The following is a 25,001-nucleotide window of genomic DNA, read 5'->3' as shown; positions in this document are numbered from 1 at the left end:
TGCTGTCCATGTGTTGATTGTTATTAATGTACTTAAGTGTGTGATAGCAATGCCTGCCATCCATCTATCCATTCATAGTTCTATCAAAGAATATATAACATATAATTTATCTTTTACGAGTTTTCAGAAGTATCTTAAAGAATTTGACTAGAAATTTACCACAAAGATAGAGCAAAGGTATTCAAAGAAGAGGACAGTTGGAAAAAACAGCCTGTCTTTAGGTTATACACTCCTGCCACTGACTCTCAGATCCAGAGCTTTAAAAATGCTAGAGAAGCCCCTACCACTGAGCATTATCCACAGCCCACATAATAATCTGTTCTGTAGGGAACAGCTTAGAGAGACCTAAAAATGGACACTTCTATAAACTACAACATATACCCTATGTTTCTTCTACATATCATTGCCCAGTGTTCACATCTTTCCTCTACCCCGCAGTGTGTGTGTGTGAGTGTGTGTGTGAGTGTGTACAATGCATGTGTGAGTGTGTGTGAGTGTGTACAATGCATGTGTGAGTGTGTGTACAATGCATGTGTGAGTGTGTGTGTGAGTGTGTACAATGCATGTGTGAGTGTGTGTGAGTGTGTGAGTGTGTGTGAGTGTGTACAATGCATGTGTGAGTGTGTGTACAATGCATGTGTGAGTGTGTGTGTGAGTGTGTACAATGCATGTGTGAGTGTGTGTGTGAGTGTGTACAATGCATGTGTGAGTGTGTGTGTGTGTACAATGCATGTGTGAGTGTGTGTGTGAGTGTGTGTGAGTGTGTACAATGCATGTGTGAGGGTGTACAATGCATGTGTGAGTGTGTGTACAATGCATGTGTGAGTGTGTACAATGCATATGTGAGTGTGTGTGTGTGAGTGTGTGTGAGTGAGTGTGTACAATGCATGTGTGAGTGTGTGTGTGTGTACAATGCATGTGTGAGTGTGTGTGTGAGTGTGTACAATGCATGTGTGAGTGTGTACAATGCATGTGTGAGTGTGTGTGTGTGAGTGTGTACAATGCATGTGTGAGTGTGTGTGTGAGTGTGTACAATGCATGTGTGAGTGTGTGTGTGTGAGTGTGTACAATGCATGTGTGAGTGTGTACAATGCATGTGTGAGTGTGTACAATGCATGTGTGAGTGTGTGTGTGAGTGTGTACAATGCATGTGTGAGTGTGTGTATGTGTGAGTGTGTACAATGCATGTGTGAGTACAGGTGATGAGGTGCTGGTTCTCACCTTCCATGATGTTTGTAATAGGGTCTACTTGTTCTAGCTGGCTCTTGGGCTTCTGTGGATTCTCCTGTCTCTGTCTCTCATCTCCCCATAGGAATGCAGGGGTTATAGGCCTGTGCAGGGCTATGTCCACATTCACACAGGTTCTAGAGACCAGAGCTCATGTTGTTGGATGTGCACGCTAAGCACTTCACCCACGGGCTATCTTTCTCCCAGTTCCTGCTTTGCTATCAGGCAATTCTTTCCCAGACTAAACCAATGGATACTATTTTCTGCTATGTCATCTGAATTTCTTCTTTTCAAGACAGGGCTTCTCTGTGTAGCCCTGGCTCTCCCAAAACTAGCTCTATAAGCCAGGCTGCCCTTGAACTCAGAGATCTGCCTGCCTCTGCCTCCAGAGTGCTGGGATTAAAGGTGTGTACCACCACCACCACCACCACTACCACCACCACCACCAGGCTCTCAAATTGTTTTAAGTAATAAAATAGCAGAACAATTTGAAATTCTTATAAAATAGTTCAGTTATTTAGTTTATAATCATAATTTACTTTAATCTGAACTTCTTATCTGTAATGTAAATAACTCCAAGCCAAGTGACTGTATATTATAATAATTACTCTAGAGAACACTTGAAATAATTTTCACAATCACTGTCTGTAGCATGAATACATACCTGTGTCTGAAGGACGTAAAAAGTCTGTTTCACAGGTGAAAAAGGTCTGGTGATCCTGGGCAGACAAGTTCATGTCATAGTAAGTAAGTGGCTCTTTCCCAGTCACCCAAGTATATCTGTAGAAAACAAAGATGTTTCAATTGCTACAAGAGACACTTAAATTCTAAAAATAAGTGACTACCAGTTTTATTTCAGGGTGTTTTTAAAGCTTATTATTTCAGTAAGGAGTTAAAAAGTAACACTCTATGGTTCAACAATAAAACATTAAAAAAATCAACAGGAAAGAATAAATCGCTCAGCCTGGCATAGTGGGTCCTGCCTGTGAGTTGAAGGCCAGCCTGCACCACATAACAAATTTCAAGACAGCCTGAATTACAGAATAAAACCTGTCTCAAAACTAAAATAAACCAATAAATTACTCAGTAAAATGCTCTAAAAGCTAGAGACTAAGCATAAATTTTTCAAGTAGTAAGAAATTTCTCATAAAGATTTATATGAAATCGAAACCATACAACAAGATTACAGGAGATCCTAGTTTAAAAAACTAACAAAGGTGGGACAGGGTGGTGCACAACTTTAATCCTAGCTCTAGGAAGGCAGAAGCAGGCATATTTCTGTGAGTTTGAGGCCAGCCTGGTCCACATACTGACTTATAGGGCAGCTAGAGATATGTCTCAAAAATAACAACAAAACAAAACAAACAAGCAAAAATGGGCACAGTAAGCAAATGCATTCTTGGTGAGGCAGAGGTAGATGGATCTCCATAATTCAAGGCCAGCTTGGTCTGTGTGAGTTCCAAGACAGCCAGGGCTGCATTATAAGACCCTGTCTCAAAACAATAGAAACAGAAGGTTTTTTTATATTTAAAAAAAACAAAAAGTGCCCTAGCACCTCTATCAAGGATAGGAACAGAAAACACTGTAAGATCTGAACCACAGGGAGAAGGACTATGAAAGGCTGTCTTAAGAGTATGACAAGGCCATGACACAAACTCACAGCAACTACAGTTGCCTGCATAGGGCCTACATAAGACTGAACCATTAAACATTCAGTCAATAGAAGGGACGGGAGCCCTCAGGCCTGTCCTGCCCAGGGGAGATAACGTCTGTTCAGGGTGGCAGGAGAGACACTGATGACTTCTGCTCCAGTGGTTACATCCAGAGGGCCACAGAAGGAAAACACAAGGAAGTAGAACTGAGACTTGGGAAGGGGAAGAGGGGGAGGATGGAGGATGGAGGATGAGCATGACACATATATTACATACATGGATCAAAGTGTCAAAGAATACATTTTAAAGAGATGTTATTTTCTATAATATTAAAAAAAAAGTAAACACAGTCAAGGTGATACCTACTCGAGCTAATCATTCACTTTAATACAGTCAGTATCTCCAATTAGAAGAGGCTGTAAGACATTTATAAGACAGGCACCCACAGTACTTTAACCTCAAACCCACACTTGTGCTGAAAGCAAACGTCTTACCTTCTATATTCTGCTCCTCTAAAGAGGTTTAAAGGGTTTCTCCAGACCTTACATTCTGAAAAACAAGAGGAAAGATTAGTTCAATCAACTTCAGGTAAATCTTCACTAACCAACACTTACTGTTAGCCCTGTAATCTATATACAAAGCCAGTTACATACACCACAAATATGAAAAAGGTACAAGTCACCCTTGCTCTTAGGATCAAATCAGAATCAAATATAGTCATTGTTGTATTTCTGTCTCAGTGGAATTTTGTTCATAATTCAGTTTTCAGTTTCCTCTCTAAAATAGGATCTACTAAAACTTCATCCACTCCTATATTCCTAGATCCTACCACAGCTTCTGGAACTAACTTGTGTTAGCATGAGACTGAGAATTAGTCATGTCAACAACCACCTGAACTACCTGACATAGATTAGAGTTGTTTTATTATACACACACACACACACACACACACACACACACACACACACACCCCAAAACAAGATGTATAGCATGCTCAGGCTAACACAGAGTAAGGGTTAGAAAAATAAAAACTGAGGAGACCCTGTCATGTCTCACATTCTCACATCTGCGACCACAGCACTTGAACTGTCTGTGTGTCTGACATGCATCTCAAAAACCTTCAGCCTCTAGACAATCTTAGAGACAGCAGCCTTTTTCCTGTCTTCCAGTGGTAGTGAGAAAGAGAATTATCTTCACCCCCTTTCTTGTAACAATCCTATTAGATCAAGGGTTCACCTTCACGATGTCACTTAACCTTTGCCCTCCTGTATGTAGGCCAGAGTTCCTTCAAACTTGGCTAAGGATGATTTTCAACTCCTGATTCTTTTGCCTCAATCTCCCACATGCTAGTATTTTATGTGTTAGACATGTTTTGTTTGGTACTGCTGGGAATTGAACCAGGCATTGTCCATGCTAGATGCTTCTGAACAGTGTAGGGTGAGTCAGGAGAAGTGAGGGCTTTTCTTTTTTTCTAGTAAATAAAAGGTAAATATGATGGCTAAAACTAGAATAAGCACCGTGGACCACACGTTAAAAACTGCTTCTGGCTGGGCACTGTGGTGTGCCTCTCTAATCCCAATACTTTGGAGGCAGAGGCAGAAGGATCTCTGTGAGTTTGAAACCAGCTTAGAATATAGGGAGAGTGTCAGACCAGTCAGGGCTACATAGTGAAACTCTCAATAAATAACCAATTGGGATGACAGGCTACAAAACAGAAGGGGCTCTATATCAGCCATGGGTTGTCTCTGTGCTTTACTCCATTTGTAGTACAATGACAAGAACAATAGAGACAGACACATTTATTATTGTTTTAGAGGCTGGAAAATCCATGTTCAAGGTGCTGGCAGTTTTAGTGCCTAGTTTGTAAATGGCACTTTCTTATTATTTCCTCATAAAGTGACAAGAGTAGATAGCTCTCTGGAGTCTCTTTCCTTAGGACATTAATTCTATCCATGAGGGTTCTACTTTCATGATCTGATCACCCCACTAAGCCCCTATTCTCCTAATGTCATTACATGTGAAGGGGGCATAAAAACACCAATTACTTAATCTATTGTTTTGAGACTGATTTTCTTATCCTCTGTAATGAAATCAATCTTAATTATACATCTCTGAAAACATCACCAAAAAAAAAAAAAAAAAATCACCTGATAGATGGTGATGTCTAAGGGTTTCGCTTTCTCTGCTGTTGGCAGGAGAGCCCGGCTCTGAAATGCTACTCTCTGTTCCTCCCATCAGTGGCCGCAAATGGCTTATAGACACTTGTTCAATAAAAGATGTGCCATGTTTATGAAAGTACCACCATTCAAATATCTGTAATAAAGGAAACCTTTTTTCACTCAAAATGCAATCCGTAAATAGAAATTAAAGAGCTGCTCCTATTTAGTTCAGCACTTCACATGCACAATCTGCTCTTGGGTGGGTGAGGGAATGAGCAGAAAAAAAAATCCAACCCAAAATTCCCTAGACACAGATGCCATGTAAAAGTGAAACACCCTTCTTATGGATTCGTCATGAAGTTTAGACAAGCTTAGGCCACACTCTACACTTGCTAAAAGGCATTAAGGAATACTAAGAGTGAGTCAGATGTGGCAGCACCTGCCTCTAGTCTCAACTCTTAGCACATAGAGAAGGAGGATCATAAATTTCAGGCCAGCACAAGCTACATAGTGGGAAGTTTCAATACAGGAATAAGAGTATGTAATCTATAATGGACCTTTTCATGTTTTGTTGTCATTTGATTCTATCTGCAACACAATTCAAAACTATTTTAAAGCAATTAATATTAAAGTAGGATCAAACTTCCAAACTTCACACCAGATCCCCTATTTATTAACTGAGTGTACTGGCCAAGTCAATTAATCTCTGACATCTCAGAGCCTCCGTTTCCTTACCTAGTAAATTTAATAAGAATCCTAATAGAGTGCTTTCTGAACCAAAAAGTACTGGTCTAATATTCAGCAATGCTATTAACATGGTTGAGACAAGTTCTTGTCCAAGTTGTTAAGCTATTAAAAAATAGGAATATTTACTTCATTGCATTTCTGTGGCTTACTCATAAATACAAACTAAACTCTCTGCATTTTGAAACTTTATCTCAAAGATTAAAAAAGGTCAAAGACCCAGGAAGTGATGGTGGTGGTGGTTCACACCTTTAACCCTAATACTCGAGAGGCAAAGGCAGGTGGATCTCTGAGTTCAAAGCCAGCCTGGTCTACAGAGTGAGTTCCAGGATAGCTAAGGCTACACAGAGAAACCCTGTCTCGAAAAAACAAGAGAGAAAAAAAAAAAGTCCTACTATTTTAGCTGTCAGTGGTAGTGCATGCCTTTAATCCCAGAATTTGGGAGGCAGAGGCAGGTGGAGCTCTGTGAGTTCAAGGCCAGCCTAGCCTAGTCTACAGAGTGAGTTCCAGGACATCCAAAGCTACACAGAAAAACTGGCTCAAAAAAAACAAAACAAAATGAAACAAACAAAAACAAAACACCTCACAAACAAACAAACAAAACCCAAAAAACAAAAAGTAAAAAAAAAGTCAAAGAAATACTCCAATTCCTACTAAAGTTGTAGAGCGCCACCTACAGATGGGAAAAAAAGAACAGAAAAGATGGCATGATAAATACTTAATACTTTTTTATCTGTAGCAGAATTTTCCCAAAGTATACAATAAGAAACACTAGAACCTAGAGATGTTAATGAAGAACATAATTTAAAAATATTTTTAAATAAAAAGTAGTATCTTTTTTTTTCTTTTCTTTTTCCTTTTTTTTTTTAACGGAGCTGGGGACCGAATCCAGGGCCTTGCGCTTGCAAGCGCTCTACCACTGAGCTAAATCCCCAACCCCTAAAAAGTAGTATCTTATTGAAGCAAAACTTGAGTTAAAATCAAATGTGGTCCCTTATTGTGTGGCTTCTCAGAATAAGAGGCAAGTCAGTAAGTACTCCCTAAGCCAAGTTTCATGGTACAAACTTTTGTTAGTATTACCTCATTTAGTTCCCACAATTCTTTGAGATGAATACTATTACCTTCCCATAAACAGACATTCAGGATATTTACTTCATTGCATTTCTGTGGCTTACTCATAAATACAAACTAAACTCTCGCATTTTGAAACATTCGGGGTTTAGAGAAAGTGAATACTAAATTCCAGACATAAATTATAGTCTGCCCAATGTTATAAGTGTTTACCTAATATACACAGACCCTAAGTTTCTGTCTCAGCACTGCATAAACTGGATATGATGGGGTATACTTGTATAGTAAAAGGAAGAGGACCAGGCAGCTAAGACCTCCTGGACTACAGAATAAGTTCAAGCTTACAAGAGATCTTGTTTCTAAAGTAGATAAATTCTGTACATGCAAATTCTCTTGAAACTATTTGGAAAATGGAAAAATTTGATAACAGTAGTTATAGAATAACCCATTTCATTAGTCTCCATGTGAAGGATTGATGTTTATATATGTGTGCATGTGTAATAGGTTCTCTTCAGTTACTTTCTACCTTGCTTTCACTAAACCTGGAGCTCATTCATTTGTCTGGTTTAGCAGGCCAGCAAACCCCAGGGACACTCTTGTCTCTAGCTCCCAGGCATGCAAGCATTCCTAACCCTTTATGTGAGCACTAGCAATCTGAACCCAGGTCTTCATGTTTACATTGCAAGTCTAAGACGACTGAGCCATCTCCCCGGTCCCTCATTCACTTTGAAATAATAGTATAAGCCCTTTGGTCATTAAACTTCTGATCCATCTCAACCAACCTTACCCTGATTAGAGTATTCAGGGTATTCTGGTTTTTTGTTTCTAATCATTACATTTATGTGTTTATGAGTACGCAGGCATATAGGAGTTGCAATCAGAGGACTTATAGGAGTTGGTTCTCTCTCTTTCCACCATATGTCCAAGAGATTAAACTCAAGTCATCAGTCAGGCTTAGCAGCAAGCACCTACACCTGCTGAGCCATCTGCCATTCTGTGTACAAGTTTTTAATACATAATAAATGAAGTCCAACATGGTAACTCCCCCCTGTAATTCCAGCACTCAGGAGGTAGAGGCAAAAGAGCCAGTTTGGGTTCAAGGCCAGCTTAGACTACATTATGAGACCCTATCTCACAAAGAAACCTAACATGTAATTAACACTACCACTCTCTCTAAAAGACAATAAGGAAACATGGTTTTTGTCTCAAACTTGCTTCTCTAGGTAACTTTTCCCAACTATCAAACACATTCTGGAACTCCTAACAAATACTTATAGATTGATAAATACGTAAACAAACTTTAAAATACATAAACAATCTTCAAAATAGGGGTGAAGAAAATAGAAACTACTTACAAATATTAGTCCAGATATCAAAGAAGATGTCCCTGTAAGTGCCACATAAAACTTGGGTGTCAGTGAACTTAAAAATCCTGTCACTGTTAAAAAGAGAAAACATTAGAGTTTTTACAAAGTACAAACTTGAAGTACATTGCAATTATGCAAGTACGTTTACCTGCATAAATGGATGGAGGTGAGCAGTAAAGAAGCTTGGCCTCTGATGAGGTTATGTTCAAATAAGCCTATAGATTGAAAATACTGCAAGTAAAAAATGTAGGCTGCATCTCTAATCTTCCAGCTGCCGTTACTTAGCAACATAATGCTGTGGACCGCACTGGTTGTTTACGCTCCATTTTGTATGAATGTGCAAAATGGGAGGCAGCGGTTTACTGTTGCTGCCCAGTAACGTAGCGATCATGATGCTAGCTTGGGAGAAGATCAAAATCCAAATGTTCTACTGAATGCAGGCAGCTTTTCCTATTACAAAGCTCAAAAATTCTGAGCTGACTGCCCTAAGTCAGTAACTGTCTACATTAATACCTAATGTGAAATTCACTTGAAAAAGTTATTAAAACAAAAGTGACTTTTAGTCCCCATTGTTTCATATCTTAAGAATCTTCTCGTGTATATAAAAGTGGGGTTTTATACTGTTCTTTACTTAAATAAGAAGCAAATCAAAATGAGTGTATATAAGGCCCTAGGATCCATATTTAGGTCAAAGAAAGAAAATCAAGTCACAGTGAGATAATTTAGTCTGCTTCTCTGAAAATCTAAAATATAATCAGCAAATATATAAGGATAAAAAGCTAAATGCACTTTCACAACATGGTCTAACACAGTCCAGGCTGGTCTCAAACTTACTGTGGATCTGAGGATGGCCTTGAACAACTGTATCTACCTGTATTGGTAAAATACAACTGCATCTAACTGTATCTGTATCTATCTCCCCAGTCCTGGGATCACAAGTGTGTATTAGCATTCCTGGTTTATGGGTGCAATGGATTGAAACCCATGGCTTCCTGTATGCCAGGGAAGCACTCTATCAACTGAGCTACATCCACAGCCCCAATTTTGAGTTTTAAAAGAAACAAAAATCTGCAATAGTCAACTGCTTTCATCTGAAGGGTACATGTAGTCAAAACACAGGCGATAAACCAAAGTTAGCAGGCTTGACAGTTCAAACCTGCAATACTAACATTCTGGAGGCCAAGGCAGGAAGGTCTCCAGCTTGAGGAGATCCTGGACTATAAAGAGGGACGTGTATAAAAACAATTTTTAAGGCAGGCTACAGGCTGGAGAGATGGCTCAGAGATTAGGAGCACTGACTGCTCTTCCAGAGGTCCTGAGTTCAATTCCCAGTAACCACATGGTGGCTCACAATCATCTGTAATAGGATCTGATGCCCTCTTCTGGTGTGTCTGAAGACAGCTACATACATTAAACAAAGAATTAAAGCCAGGCTAGCTAGTATATGTCTCTAAATCCGCCACTTAAGAAGTGGCTCAAGGGATCAGGTATTCAAGGTCAGTCTTGGTTATATCCTGGCCTCAAGACAACAACAGTAGAAAAATAAATGAACAACTCAATGAACAGCATTTTAATGAGCACACAAATTACGTCATGAAACTATTACAGATAAATTAGACCGTATGTGGTGCCTGTCCTCTAAAATACCCAAAGCATTTTAGAGCACTATCCTATGGTCTTTCATGTCATCTCATGGGACTCTCTAATAGAAATATTTCCACCTTCTGAGGCTGCAGAAATAAATTCTGCAATAACACCACAAAAGGTCCAGGACCCCATCTTTTCATCCTGCCTATGGCTAAGGAATAGCATTTGCAGAATCTGCATGGATCAACACTGTTTACAAATTTTATCTTTAGCCCAGGCCCCGTGACACTGTACAACTGCGGAAGGAAAATACTAAACAACCTCACTGTTGTCAGTGCTTCTCTCTCCTCTCTCTCTTTCCTGTACTATCTTATTACTCATAACAAAGTCTGAAGGATAAAAATATTACGAAAAACGTTTCTTAATTGAACCGTCTTACAATAAAAGTATGATCCACTAAAATCATAGCATTTTCTATCTTGTATTACAGATATGCTTATCTTAGGTTTCTGGTGTAGGTTAAGTTCAGCAGCTGGAGACTCAATGGTACGGTTTTTCAAAGAGCCCTGCAAGCAATAAGAATGTATATACATTGTGTGTACCTATCTGGGAATGCTCTCTTCTGCCTTACTACCTGAAGCTTGCAGCTTGACAGGTAGCTTTTCCGGTGGTAACGTAGGCAGAACAGAGAGGGCGAACCTTCAGAGCTCTAGGGAGGGGCCGGTAAACTGCAGCACAGGTTTAACAATTAGCTGCCGGGTTGCTGTGGCCCAAAAGAAAAAATAAACCCACTGGAGCATGCAACACCAATTTCCTTCTGCAAAGCCCTCCATGACTCCCTGAGAATCTCTGATCTTTGGTGCTTGTCCCCGACTGTCCAGGAGGTTTGGGCCTCTCACCCGCTGTCACGTTGTCACACAGCCTCAGCGGGACCCTCAGAGCGTAAAGCAGCCCCAGCCCCGCCAGGAACCACAGCGTGGACCCAGAGTTCGCCAGCCCGGCCTTCAGCCGCTCTTTCCAGCCCAGCGGCGGGCCCAGGCCCAAGCCGGGAACAGGTGCATGGGGACACCCCACAGCCCGCGCGGCTTCCGCGAAGTAGTCTCCGTCCGCCATCTTGCGTCTCCGGCAGGCGCCGGGACCTGGGAGGGGAGAAGGGCCGGAAACCCGGAGTTGGGAATCCTGGGATAGTGGCGGACTTGAAGCTGGCCTCTGTCTAGGCTGAGTCCTGGGGAATTGGACGGAGGTCTGGAAGGTGGCGGAACGCCTGGAAGGTGGCCTACTCTGGGGCTACCTAGTCCTCTAGGAGGGCGGGGAAGGATCCGATGGTGGCACTTATTCTGCAGGAAACGGACTCAATGTGGCGCTGGAGAGAAGTGGTTTTGGTTCCGTACGTGGTTGGGGGTCACCTTTCGCCCTGTGCCGGCGTTGGAAAAGTACTGATGTCTCCTAGAGCCGAGCAGCTCTTAGTGCACTGGACTCGGCGGCCTACGAGACCAACGGGATCAGGAAAACTTCTAGGTGTAGCAACTGCTACTTGACCAGAGGGAGCCCAGGCGCCATGGACAGTCGAGACACGCCACCAAGCATTCCAGGACGAATGGGAAAGTGACTGAAACCCAGTGAGAAAGATGTTAAGACTGCAAAACCCTGAGGGGAAAGTCGACTTCCTAGAGCGCTCCCACCCTAAGCTGTCACGCCCGCGCGGAACTGACATGGCGCCCTCTTGGCCGGAGCTTCCGGGCGGGTCCTTCTGACGGCCCCCTCGGTGATTCCACCACTCAGCTTCCTTCCCGGCTTGCCTCGCGCCGGCCCGCCGGGCTGGGCCAGAGCAGCCAAGATGGCCGACTTCGAGGATCGGGTGTCGGATGAGGAGAAGGTAAGGGGTCCGCCTCTTTTACTTCCTCCCCCGACGAGGCCCAGGGGTCCGAGCCGGCAGCAGTGGGAAACCTGGTGGTGACCCCTGGAAAAAGAAGGTTGTTTCCCGGTGCTAGCATATTCCCTCTGCATCCGGGACGCTTCCTTCCTTAAAGGAGATTTCGTTTGCCTCACGGTGGCCCCAGTCCCCCATTCCTCAACTCTTCTTTTCATTCCGGACCGAACACAACCTTCCTTCAAAAGAGGAGACACTTTGTCTGATTGACTTAACTGTAGACTCTTTACTGTGTAAGAGAGGAGGAGAATGTGATGTCGGGACGTGTCAGGCAGCAGTTATTTTACCGCCTTTGGCTGTTGGGGCTCACCCCATCCCCCCATTTATAGGTATGATTGGGGTTAGTTTAGAACGAGTCACTTCCTGATCAGAGTGGCCTCCTTAACTTCCCTTTTGCTCCTCCTTCCTCAGGAAGTGATTTTGCTGTCAGGACTCCTTGTCAGGGAGAGGTCCTCTGGTGTTGCCTGTCCACCTAACCTACACACCCTCATCTTTTCTTAACTACTGACGACTAAACTAATTGGATAAAAATAAATCAGTAAACCTCAAGGGATTTGCTTAAGAATTTGACGAACACCTTTATTCTGCTTATGCTCTCTTGTGTGCACGTTTAGCCCCAAGGTGACTCCGACTCTTCTGTTTTAACTATAATTTTTTTTCAAAGTAGTTTTTTTTACTTCCGGTTAAACCGTGAGAAGTAGGCAACAGACTTGTTTCAACTCCAGAAAGGTTATGTAGCAAATAAACCTCACATTTAACACATTCAGTTTGGATGAAACACCCAACCCTTTTTTGATGACCAACTGTAGTGCTTTATAGCTGGGGTTGTCAGAATGTCGTTTGTGTGCCTAGATCTTTAAAGGTGTTTTAAATACAAGGGTGTATCCCAAATTTGATAGGATAACTTTTCCTGACAACCACATATATTTGCTAAACAGTTTGTTCAAAAAGGAAAGAAGTGCCAGGTTCTTCCATAAACACAGAATCTTAGGGTGGCTAGAAGTTAAAATGGTTTCACTAGATAACTACTTATGGGACAAGAATGTGTCTTTTGTTTCCTGCAGTGCCTGTTAGCAAAGTATGTGCCCTCCGGTGTTCTATAAAATCTGCCTGGGTTCTTTTTTGTTGTTTTGTTTTGTTTGTTTTTTATTAGATGTATTTCTTTACTTACATTTCAAATGTTATTCCCTTTCCCAGTTTCCTGTCCATAAGCCCCCATTACCTCCCATCCACCCCCCATACGGGTGTTCCCCCCATCCATCCCCCTTACCGCCCCCCCCCATTCCCCTGCACTGGGGGGGTCCAACCGATTGTTGGGGGGGGAACAGATTATTTTTGATCACTTCTTCAAAAAGAATAACTTAATATATACCTGTGTAAGAATGAGCCACTGTCTTTAAATGCTGAAAAGGGTGCTTAGCACCTTTATAAACACTTAACAGGGACCAGGATGGCAGTTTGTTACTAGAGTACTTAACATGTGCAACATCCTGTGTTTGAACTTCATTGTTAGTAGGACAAAAACTAAAAAGCCACCAAATAACACTTTAGTATTGGTTTCTCTTATTTGAACATTGAGTATTATAAATATTAAAGACCTAAGAAATCAAAACTCACACAAAGAAAACTATGACAACGTTTATTATAAAACAAATACTTTTGGTTCACATAACATTAAGTTAGAGTGAAACTTTATTCTATTTCTTGAGACTGTGTCTTATGTGGCTCATGTAAACCTCTAACTCACTATACAGCCAAGAATGACCCCAACCCTAATCTGCCAGGCTTTCTCAAATGGTGCTAGGCACATACCATGATACTTAACTTTATTGCTTAGTTTTAATAATGATAAACAAGCCAGTAATAAGTAGTAAGTCTGCTGATAAATTGCTGATAAATCCTATTCCTATTTTAGTAAAGAGCTTTTGATGTTTTGTATTTGGGGGACAGATTCTTGTTATATATCCCTAGCTGATCTGAAACTTGTTCTGTAGACTGGTCTGATCTCCAATTTGCCCTCCTGTCTTTGCCTCCCATGGTTCTAGGTTTAATAGAGATTTTTTTATTTGTTTTGTTTTTGTTTTTTATTAATTGACTACATTGTCTTTATCAATGTAGATATGTAGTATAATGATACAGTAAAATCCCTATGCTTTGATCCAGGCATGGTGGTGCATGCCCTTAATCCAAACATTCAGGAGGCAGAAACAGGCAGATCTCTGAGTTTGAGGCCAACCGTGACTACATAGTGAGTTCCAGGACTACATAAAGAGACCCTAGTAACTTGAGATTCCTGTAATTTTATTAGATTCCTTTCCTCAGAGTTGACAGGCACATTCACATCTCTCTAAATCTATGACTATAAAGAAAGGCTTTCTGGGTGGAAGTGATGCTGGGACACATCTTTAATTCCAGCACTGGGAGGCAGATTTCTGTGAGTTCGAGGCTAGCCTGGTCTACAGAGGAAGTTCTAGGACAGCCAAGAACCTTGTCTTGAAAAGAAGGAAAAGAAAGGGCTTTGTAAGACTTCTTGATTTTTGAGCTTCTTACCTACTTTGCCTGCTTTTCCTTCTAATCTTTAATTGATTCTTAACAGAAATTGAAAAGCTAGCGGAAAAGGCTGGTCCTGGTGGTACCTGTCCATAATAATTTCAGCTCTTGAGAGATAAAGGCAAAAAGAATTAGGAATTCATGCCCATGCTTAGCTACATAAATGAGATCCCTTTCTCAAAAAATAAAATGTTTTGCAGTGGGGTGTGTGTGTATGTGTCTGTCTGTCTGTGTCTGTGAAAAGATTATACTAATCTTGAATGTCTTGAGATTCATAAGCAAGTAGCCCTGATGATATTTTTGCAGTAATTGTTTGTTTGTTTACTTTGATTTGTTGAGACAGTCTGAATTCTGTAGCTCAAGCTGATGTGGAACTCACTGTGTAGCCCAGACATAACTCCCAGTGACACTTCTGTCTTGAGGTCCTTGGTGCAGGCTTACAGTCGTGAGTTACCATCCAAGCAGTACAAACTAATCTTAAATCTTTCAGGGCCTAGCTGCTTAGGAAGCCAAGGCAAGAGGATAGAAAAATGTAAGGTCTGTCCAGGCTACAAAGCAAATGAAGTACAGCCTGGAAAACTTGGTGAGACTGTCTCAAAAAATGGAAGGGAAGTGGGAGATGGACTGGACATGTAAGTCAGTCAGTGGTAGAGTACTCACAGGCATCTGCAAAGTCCCTTGGAGAGTCCCCGGGTCTACAGGCTATTCGAGCAGTAATTTCTACTTTGAATTCTTGAAAGAAATCCAGAATGTTCATTTTCTTCTTTCTTGTTGAAGACTTCAAATACATTTGATTTGGGGTTGGTCTGTTTTGTTATTATTGTTCTGTTTTCAATCTTATCTTTGTATGTTCTGTGAACACAGTAAGCCCGGACATAAGTTTGGCATTTGAGGCCTTTTTTCCCCCCCTCAAACATTTCTAAAAGCAAGTAAAATCATTTTTGTAACCAGCTGCAAAAGCTTTTATCATCCCCCCCCCCCCCCCAGCTGAGGACCGAACCCAGGGCCTTGTGCTTGCTAGGCAAGCGCTCTACCACTGAGCTAAATCCCCAACCCCAGCTTTTATCGTTTTTAAAGAGGAAGGGTGTTTGTTTGTTTGTTTGTTTTTTGTTTTGTTTTTTTTATCCTTTTTTCCACTTCTGCATCATTACCTGAAATAGAGTGAGCTGTCTGAACAAAGCAGGAAGTGAGACATATACTAACCAGCAGCTAAGTGCTTCTAGTCTTATCTGGTAGTTGAATTTCTGTGAACTATTCCAGGTACTTACCCTTTTCAGTTAACTTAGTTCCAAATGCTTACCAAGATCAAGATACCTGATTAGGAAGTTTGAAGTGTGAGATGAGTGACTTGTTTGTGTTCTCTGCCTCATCTGTTTTATTTCATGATTCAGCTTTGATTTGTTGGGTTTTTTTTTAATGTTCTTTTTATTTGTTTTTTGTTTCCAGCAGTGTGAAAAGAATTCTAGGATTGAACAATACTGATTAGCATGGTTTTCCTTTTAACCTAATGAATAAAATATGTGCATACACCTTTAAAAATGCTGAAATGTAGATGTGTCTGCTTTTAGTTTAGACAGTGGTATCATTTGCTAGAGTTGGTTTGGTTTTTGTTTTGGTTGTCCCATTGGATATTCGGGTTTTGAAACAGTCTCATTCTGTAGCTCACAGTCTCCTCACTCGATGGGTGCTCCTGTTTCAGCTTCCTGGGATGCGAGGATTATAAGCATGTGCCTATTACATCACACCTGGATTAAGGATTTTTTTTTTAAGCTCTTTTTGTTTAATTGCTTTGTTCTGTTTTTAAAGCAAGATCTTAGTATGTAGCTCAGGCTAGCCTAAAATTGGTTATGTAACCAAGGCTGCCCTTGAAACTGACATCCTGTCTCAGCCTCCAGAATGCTGGAATTATACGTGTAAACTATAAAAGCTGCTGTCGCCGCCTCAGCCACCTCCTCCTCCTCTTATTCTTCCTCCTCCTCCTTCTAGAAACAGGTTTATCAAACCATGTAGTAGAGATGTAGAAAATACAACTAGGGTAGTGAGAGATGCTCAGTGAGTAAAGGTACTTGTTGGGCAAACCTGGTGCCCGAGTTCACTGTTGGAACATGTGTAAATGTGAAGGGAGAGAATTGACCCCGCAGAGCTGTCCCCTGACATCCACACATGTGATTTGACAGATGCACACTCCCTCCCTACTTTAATAATAGCAACAGTTTCTAAATCTTGTCAATAGAAGCTAGGATTTAAGAGCTTTGTTAGAGCTTATTAAAAATCTACGCTTAGACTGGATATCCTCAATTATATACTTTACTTGATGAGTTAAATCCTTTAGGGTGAAATAAACTCTGAGTCTTACTTACACTGGTGACTTTCTAAGAAGTCATCAGTTAACATTCATTTTATCATTTTCACCTTCATACCTTTTAGTTAGCTCTACTGACGATAGAAGTCTTATAATTAGTTAAAAAATCCTGAACCAGAACACAAAATCTAAACAGATACAATTCATATGACTATAAGTTTATTATGATTTCTTCTAGAATGGTGAAATATTTCATTGGAACCAGCCTTGGTGCTAAATGGAGTAGTATAGTTAATTAGTTATAAAATGTAGACCCCAGGTCTGTATGCTTCTCAGCCATTCATTTCATACCATACGATTTCCTATGAATTATGAGTGAAAACCCAGTACTGGGCATACCTTTAGTCTCAGCACTCAGGAGACAGAGGCAGGTGAATGTGAGAGTTTCAGGACATCCAGGACTACCCAAAGAAGCCCTCTCCGGGGAGGGGAAAAAAAAGGAGGAAGAGGAAGATCTTTCTTTTAAAAAGAAAATGAAATATTAAAATAAAATGTTGCAGATGTTCTTAGATTGTCTTCATTCTTGTGCTTCCTTTGATAATCAGCAGCTAGTTCTTTGGTAACTGGAATCATGCCTTTTTATCTAGTGCTTAGCACAGCATCAAGAACATCGTATAATTACAGACTTAACTGTGAAAAGGATCATTGATTCCTAAAGTTCTCGCTTGGCTCTTATGAAGTACACTTTCCGACGTCTCTGGATTGAATACCTTTTTGTGTATCATTATGTCTGAGCACTTGCTACCCTTGCTGGTGCTCTGCTGTACCACTGCTGGGAACATTCAGCCTCCAGCTCCCCCACATACCCCAGCAGGGTTTTCCTAAAAGATCTCATAAAACTGCACACCTTGTGTATGCCACTGTGACTATGCATGTGTACCTACAAGGAGCCCTGCAAAGACCCTAAGGGAAGTATTTTCTTTGATATGAGTCCTTTCTTTTAGAGCTTAATAAAAAAAAAAGACAAACAACCAAGCATTCTTGGTGCTTTCCTTTGTCCAATGTACAAATTTCTTACATGTTATTGCCAAAAATAAACAAACCCCATGTATGGATCATGAAATTGAAAACCCTAGAGGAAATTAGCCATAATAGTGAAAACAAAAGACTACTTGGTTTGTTGTTGTTCTAACTAGATTTCAGTAGTCACATACTATTCCTTTTCTCTCTATCTTACTGCATGTGGTCAGGGTCTGGACCTGTTTCCAAGTTCTTGCAATCTTTTTCAAGGAATTGAAATAAGCAAATGAAGATTTGCAGTGAAAGAAAGCTTAATTAAAAGGCCCTGGGTTCGGTCCCCAGCTCCGAAAAAAAGAACCAAAAAAAAAAAAAAAAAGAAAGCTTAATTAAAAAATGAAACCATTTTGCAGATCAGAAAGCAATACAGTCGCTCTTTACAGCTGGCCACAGGAGTGAGAATAATCAAGGGCTCCAGGTTACTACCTGTGGCTGCTTTTATGGTTTCTATAGGAGAGAGGAGTTTGGATACTAAGGGCTGGAGCCAAGTGTTTTCCTATTTTGATTGACAGGCTTGGGTTATGTATGTAAGTCTTTGGACAATGGCATGTCCCATCCCATGATACTTTAGATTTTATTCATACTTATGCCTAATTATTCTTAGTCATAAGATGGTAGATAGGAGATTTTCCCCAAAGTTCACGTAGAGGTTACAGTTTACTTTATTGGAAACACACCTAAAACTAGTTAGGTCAGATTCATTTCCTATCTTCCCTACCTCAAAGGGGAGTTTTTGATGATTTGCCAAAGAGAGAGAAACTTACTTGGAGTGAGTGGGAGTCCTAGTTGGCCTAAGGGTTGCTAGGTGGACTGTTAGAAGAAAGGGACATATGTGTGCTTAGCATCTTCCAGTTAAGGGTTTTAGGTTGCCAAGTACATTGACTTTAAAAGAGTATATGTAGACAGAGTATAGTAGTGAAGGCTTTTAATCCCAGAACTCTGGAGGCAGAGGTGGGGAGATCTTTATAAATTTAAGGTCACACCACTTTACATAGCAATTTCAAGGCCAGCAAGTGCTGTATAGTGAGATCCTATTTCAAACAACACACATGCTTGTATAGCCCAAGCCAAATGGAGTTCCAGGTTGCAAAGCTATTCCTTATGCTTGTCTGCCTTATGCTCATTAGAGCATTCTCTGGAATTTTGCCTTTCTACCTGTCTCTCCATTATTCTCTTATTTGCAGAAGAATATAGAATACCATTTTTTCAGTACTGGGAATTGAACACAGGGCCTTGTGAATGCTAAGAAAGCATGCTACCACCACATTTTATCTCCAGCTCAAGAGGCCCTTTTTCCTTTGTTTTCGTTTTTTGTTTCTTGGAGATGGGGTCTCATTTAGCCAGGCTGGCTTGGAGCTCAGATGTATAGAAAGGATGACCCTCTTACCTTGTCTTTAGTTAGGTTTTCTTTTCTTTCTTCTTTTTTTCTTTTTTTTTAAGATAGATAGATAGATAGATAGATAGATAGATAGATAGATAGATAGATTGATTGATTGATTTAGAGCTGAGGACCAAACCCAGGGCCTTGCGCTTGCTAGGCAAGCGCTCTACCACTGAGCTAAATCCCCAACCCCTAGATTTATTTTATATATGTGAGTACACAGTCACTATCTTCAGACACACCAGAGAGGGCTTCGGCCCATTACAGATGGTTGTGAGCCACCATTTGGTTGCTGGGAATTGAACTCAGGACCTCAGGAAGAGCAGTCAGTGCTAACTCTCCAGCCCTAGTTAGGTTTTCTGTTGCTATGAAGAGACACCACAACCATAGCAACTCTTATAAAGGAAAACATTTAATTGGGGCTGGCTTACAGTTCAGAGGTTTAGTCTGTTATTGTCATGGCAGAAAGCATGTTGGCAAGCAGGCAGACTTGGTCTTGAAGAGGCAGCTAAGAGTCCTACATCTTGACCTGAAGGCAGCAGGAAGTGACAGTGACTCTTCTGAGATCTCAAAGCCTACCCACTAGTGACACACCTACTCCAACAAGGCCACTCCTGATAATAGTGCCACTCCTTATGAGCCTGTTGGAGCCATTTTTATTCAAATACCCATGTTGTGGTAATAGCTAACCTCCATACCTCTACCTCCCAAATGTTTGGGATTTATAGGCATTCACTACCACACCCTACATCTACCTTTCACTCAACCTGTCCACATCCTTGTACTGTTTTTTTTCTTTGGAGGCCTTTCATTTTTCATTGTATGTCTATGTTTGTCAAGCACTTTACCACTGAGTTATATATCCCCAGTCATTGTTTTTAGTGATTTTTTTAAAACATGTTTTTACTGGGGTGGGGGTACCCCATAAATCAGAAGAGACAATTTACAGGATGTTGACTTCTCCCACTGTTCTAGTTACAGAAATTGACCTTGAGGTATCAAGCTTGCTGGCAAGTGCCCTTTCTCACTGAGCCATCCCCTTTGCCCTTTTGTTTTTATTTTTTAGCCCAGACTGTCTTTCAATTAACAGAAATCTACCTGCCTTCAAGAAAACTACTTATTTATTTAATTTTTTGAGACAGATTCTGCCTATTATGTAGCCCTGGCTGTCCTAGAACTTCCTAGGTAGACCAGGTTGGCTTCAAATTCACAGATTTGCCTGCCTCTGCCTGCCTTCAGAATGCTGGGATTAAAGGTATACATCACCCTCCAGGCTCTTTAACAACATTTTTAGGCTTATTTTCATCATTAATTTTTAAAATTGTGTGTATGTATATGTGAGGAGCAGGGGGAGGTATGCACACATGAGTGTAAGTTCCCTGGAAGTCCAAGGGTTGGATACCATGATTCCGTGTAGTTAGAGTTACAGTCAGTTGTGAGGGCCTCTGCCCAAGTCCCCGTGGGAGCTGGGAACTGAACTCCCATCTGTATGCGCAGTGTGCACTCTAGCTGCTGAGACATCTCTCCAGCCCCCTTAGCTCATACTTAACTGTTCCTTCTTCCTTTCCAGCTGGATTACTATAAATTCTTCACAGTTATATTACTCAGTTTTAAGCAATATCTAAAATGTACCTTTACTACTGCTTGCACATGCATATTTTAAGTCATTGCGAGATAGAGTAGTTACCTGAATGAACTAGATGTTATTGTGGAAGGCACAGTGTAACATAAAAGCAGGAACGCTGTATCAAAGATGGTGGTTTTTTAAATGGACAGACTTTGCCTTGTGATTTATATTGCACTGAGATAACCTAATAAGTCCTTTATAAATATGCATTCTTGTTCAAACATTTCTAGGAGTGAAGTGAAGCTTTAAAAAAATAAATAAAAAAACAACTGTCCCGAACTAGGAATCGGTTGAAGGATACAATGTTGGCAGTGCTTGCTTGTACCCTCCTTAGGACCTTGGCCTCTTGTGTAGGTGGTAGACAGTAAAAGGAGGTACTGAGCAGTTGTGCATGGGGAGGCACAGCCCTAAAGTTGATTCCATTCCAACACAGATACCTACATAGCTGGTGACAAGTCCAGATTCTCAGGCAGCATCATAATTGTTGTTAAATCAAGGTAGTGATCTTTTAAACTTTTTTAAACATATCACCAAAAATTATTTCATAAAATGTGCTAAAAGCAATTTGAGAATCATGGCTTTAGAAGCTGAAAGATGATGGAAATCCCCATGGCGATGCCAGGAAGACTGGCTCCCTTATGAACTTTCTGCTGTGGACACCGGGCACGCATGTGGTGCATGTCACAAAATACTCATACACATAAACTAAATCTTTTTGAGAAAAAAAGCTTTGTGCTGTGACAGCTCCCTAGGACAGTTCTTGCCTACAATATTATTTCTAGTGATTCTTTCAAAAGCAAATTTCTAGGTTCTGTCTAGATCTATTGAGTCAGAATTTCTGGAAATCAGTGGTCAGGAATTTATTTTTATTAAATGTTCTAATGATTCTTAATAGAGTCAAGAAACAGAGAACCTTGCTCTGGCTCAAATCTTAATTCTTACCTATTTTGCTGCCTTCAGGCACTCATATTTGCTAGGTTGAAAATACTAGTTATGAAAATGAAATAATACTAATGAATACAAAAGAGGCTAGATTTTTCCCCCCCAGCTATCATAGGCACATGGGAAATTATAATTTTGGCACACTGTTATATTTTTTATGGTGTGTGTGTGTGTGTGTGTGTGTGTGTGTGTGTGTGTGTGTGTGTGTGTTATCCATCTATCCATGTAGCATTGTGTCTTAAACCTAAGCCCATGTCCATGCTGTGGAAGTGCTGTACCACTGACCTGTGTATGCAACCTTTTTTGAAAATTTTATTTTTATTTTGTATGGTTTGCCTGCATATATGTATTTGCACCGCATGTGTGCCTAGTACCTGCAAGAGTAAGAACCGGGAGAGGGATCTCCTGAAACTGGAGGTTACAAACTATTATGAGCCACCATGTGGGTTCTAGGAGCTCTCGTTTTTTTACTTTTTATTTTGAGACATCATTGAACATTTAAAATGTACCTCAGTGCAAAACAAAGAATTGCTTAGGAGGGTTTTGAATTGTGGTCTCTCTGCTTGTCTCCTAAGTAGCGAGCTGGATTAAACCTGGCCTTTCAAAGTTTAAACTTTTTGAATCTGAAATTAGAACCAGGCAAGTTATCTGTGTGACCCAAAAAATTTTAATGACATCTTCTTCCATAATAGGTATACAATAAAGTGCGTTACTAAGTAAAGTCTTTGGGTAATAGCATTTTTCGCCCTTAGCTAAGCTAATTTGTTATTGCATTACTAGCGGGGAGCTTTTACCAGGCTCCAAGGAGACTCTTATGTCTCAAAATTTTGTACCTTACAGTTCCTTCTGCAGTCATCATACCCTTTTTAATTTTTTGAAGACAAGATTACTATTTATCCTGGATGGGCTCGGACTCACCATTTCTTTTCTCTGACTATAGGCATGTACCAACACATATTCCACCACACCCTCCCCTGTTCTTTCACTTGTAATTTCCCCAAAAAGACTCTAAAGCATGTTACAGAGTCTAGCTTTAAAATCCTACCTTCCTCTCCTTGTAGCTTTTTTCACCCACCTAATCCATATGTCTGTTTCCTGCATCTTAAGCTCTGTGTCCTTTATTCTCTATACTTTGATTTGGCAGTTTTTCTTCACAGTTATTGTAAGCATCTTTAGGGCTGGAGAGATGGCTTGTCAGTTAAGAGCACATTCTATTGCAGAGGACCTCAGTTTGGTTTCCAGCACTCACTCAGAGGCTCACAACTGCCTATAATTCTAGTTACAAAATAGCCACTACTTCTAGACTATGTAGACACAAACACCCATGAGCACATAACCACATATATTTACACAAAATTTAGAATAAAATGCATCTTTAAATATTAAGTAGTTGCTTTTAAGTATCCCTTCTTAAGGGATATTGCTTGTGTAAGTAAGTGTCTTTGCTAGCCTTGGTAAATATTAAAGATTGGAAAACTGAGTTACTTACTGTGTTAATCTTGTGTTATTTGTATCCACTGTGATAATTTGCAACTCATATTAGCTGCCAGTCAACCTTGGCAGCATGTCAGAGTGTTGAGGAAGTTTTGTAAAAGCCAGCCCCAACCAAATCTTACATTTCTGCCTATTAAGAGAGCTGTCACATCAAAATCTCTGCCAGTAGAACCCAGCCATCTGCCCATTTAAGTCCCCTAGTGATTTCAGTGTTTAAAGCAAATGAAATGTTTCTTTTCATTTTTTACTTTTCTTCTTCTTTTTTTTTTTTTAAAGGTTTATTTATTTCACATATGTGGGTTCCCTGTCACTCTCTTCAGACACACCAGAAGGGACCATTACAGATGGTTGTGAGCCACCATGTGGTTGCTGGGAAATGAACTCAGGATCTCTGGAAGAGCAGTCAGTGCTCTTAACCTCTGAGCCACCTCTCCAGCCCCTGGATAGTTAAAACAGTCCTCAATCGATGTGCATAGGATTATACTCACAAATAAAGAAACTAAATCCAAGTAATTGAATAGGAAAGATGCCATGGGAAACAGTTTGATTCCCAGCAACTTCAAAGGAAGTAAAATTAGTTTAGGGGAGGAGGGTGTATGTTTACTTTAGAATATCATAAACATATGCACTGGATCCTAAAGGCCAATAGTGATTCTCACAGTTCTGTGACCATCCAGCGCAAGCTCTTACTGCTGACCCTGCCCCTCTGAGCTGGAGTCTGCTGACACTATAATCTCAGGGTGGTGCTGGGAGGCGCTCTAATTAACCTAGTTACGTTTCTCAAAATTATGCCTAGGTTAGACCTTTTCTCTTTCTCTCTCTCTTTAGCATTTTTAGTAGTTAAAATGTTTTATGAATTTTTTTAATTTTTGTTTTATGTGTATGAGGGTTTTTTTTAACATGTCCCAACAATTTTTCTGTCTTTCTGTTCTGCTTCATTTCTTTAAATATCCAGATAAATCTACTAATTAGACCATCAGGTCCTTTCCATTCTTCTGTCCATGCTTATTGCATTTGTGATGACATGCCTTTTCTTAACTTTAAATGAACAATTAAGATACATGCTTAGAAATCTTATCAAAATTCTGGATGTTTTAGAGCCTACAATGAAGATGATCTTCTCCTAACTCAGTGCTTAGAGACATAAATAAAAATGGTTGGAAATGATAGTTATAAAATAGACAGCTGTTGTGTTCTGTTTGAGACAAGTCCTGGCTGCCCTGGAGCTGACTGTAGACCAGGCTGGTCTCACACTCAAAGAGATCCCCAACCCCTGCCTCTTGAGTGCTAGAATTAAAGGCAAGTACCACTAAGTCCAGCTTTTTCCCTTTTCTTTCTTATGCTTACCTATGTCATTTTTTAGACAGTATGGTATGAACTTGTATAGTACATAATGGTGACTCCTATTAAAGAAAACTTATTTGGTACATGTTAAAAATAGTAGGAAACTATGTGAGATTGTGGCCACAGAGGAAAGGTCATGCTCAGTGAGGCCAGCTGGGATTTCTAGCTCAGGCAGCAGAGATTCGGGTATTGTAGATGGAAAACAATTAGAAAGAGCCATCGAAGGCCAGCCAGCTCTTGCTGAAGGCAGGCCAAGCTTGTATGCAACAGGGCAGAGGAAGGTAGCACTTGTTAGGTAGCAAAGGTGGGCTGGTTCTTGCTGAGCTCAAGTCAGGCCTGCCCTGGTCTGTTTTTTGTTTGTTGTTTTTGCATTTCATTTTGAAATATCTGGTAAATCTCCAATAAACTGTCTAGGACAGTAAGTTTTACAGATGTAAATTCCAAGCTGTTATAGATAAATAAGTAGGGAAAGTAGACAAATTATTTTGTTTTAAAGTAGCACTTATATTTTTAAAAAATTACCAATTCTAGCTGTGTGTATACCCTT

The 25,001-nt window shown here is 40.4% G+C and overlaps 2 protein-coding genes across 6 annotated transcripts in view; one reads left to right on the top strand and one right to left on the bottom strand.

The window, feature by feature from the left end:
• St7l (suppression of tumorigenicity 7-like) overlaps positions 1–11,519 on the bottom strand; it is a 69,817-nt gene extending 58,298 nt beyond the window's left edge. For 2 of the 5 annotated variants that reach the window (XM_063281647.1, XM_063281646.1), the window contains exon 1: positions 1,892–1,991. Coding sequence is in view for 3 of the 5 variants with exons in the window: in NM_001007639.1 (NP_001007640.1) it covers positions 1,892–2,007; positions 3,374–3,428; positions 5,027–5,192; positions 8,209–8,291; positions 10,707–10,920 (634 nt within the window). In the remaining 2 variants the exon portion in view is untranslated. Of the gene's footprint in view, positions 1–1,891; positions 2,008–3,373; positions 3,429–5,026; positions 5,193–8,208; positions 8,292–10,706 lie in introns of those variants that run through there. The other 3 variants (NM_001007639.1, XM_063281643.1, XM_063281644.1) reach the window with 3 other exon arrangements.
• The window catches only part of Capza1 (capping actin protein of muscle Z-line subunit alpha 1), a 45,066-nt gene continuing 31,422 nt past the window's right edge, over positions 11,358–25,001 (top strand). The window contains exon 1 of the mRNA NM_001109625.2: positions 11,358–11,683. Within this exon, the coding sequence (NP_001103095.2) occupies positions 11,645–11,683 (39 nt within the window). The 5' untranslated portion in view covers positions 11,358–11,644. The remainder of the gene's footprint in view (positions 11,684–25,001) is intronic.

Source organism: Rattus norvegicus, chromosome 2, assembly GCF_036323735.1.
Source record: "Rattus norvegicus strain BN/NHsdMcwi chromosome 2, GRCr8, whole genome shotgun sequence".
Classification (NCBI taxonomy): Eukaryota; Metazoa; Chordata; class Mammalia; order Rodentia; family Muridae; genus Rattus; species Rattus norvegicus.
Note: the sequence above shows the minus strand (reverse complement) of the source record. Positions and strands in the feature narration are given on the sequence as shown.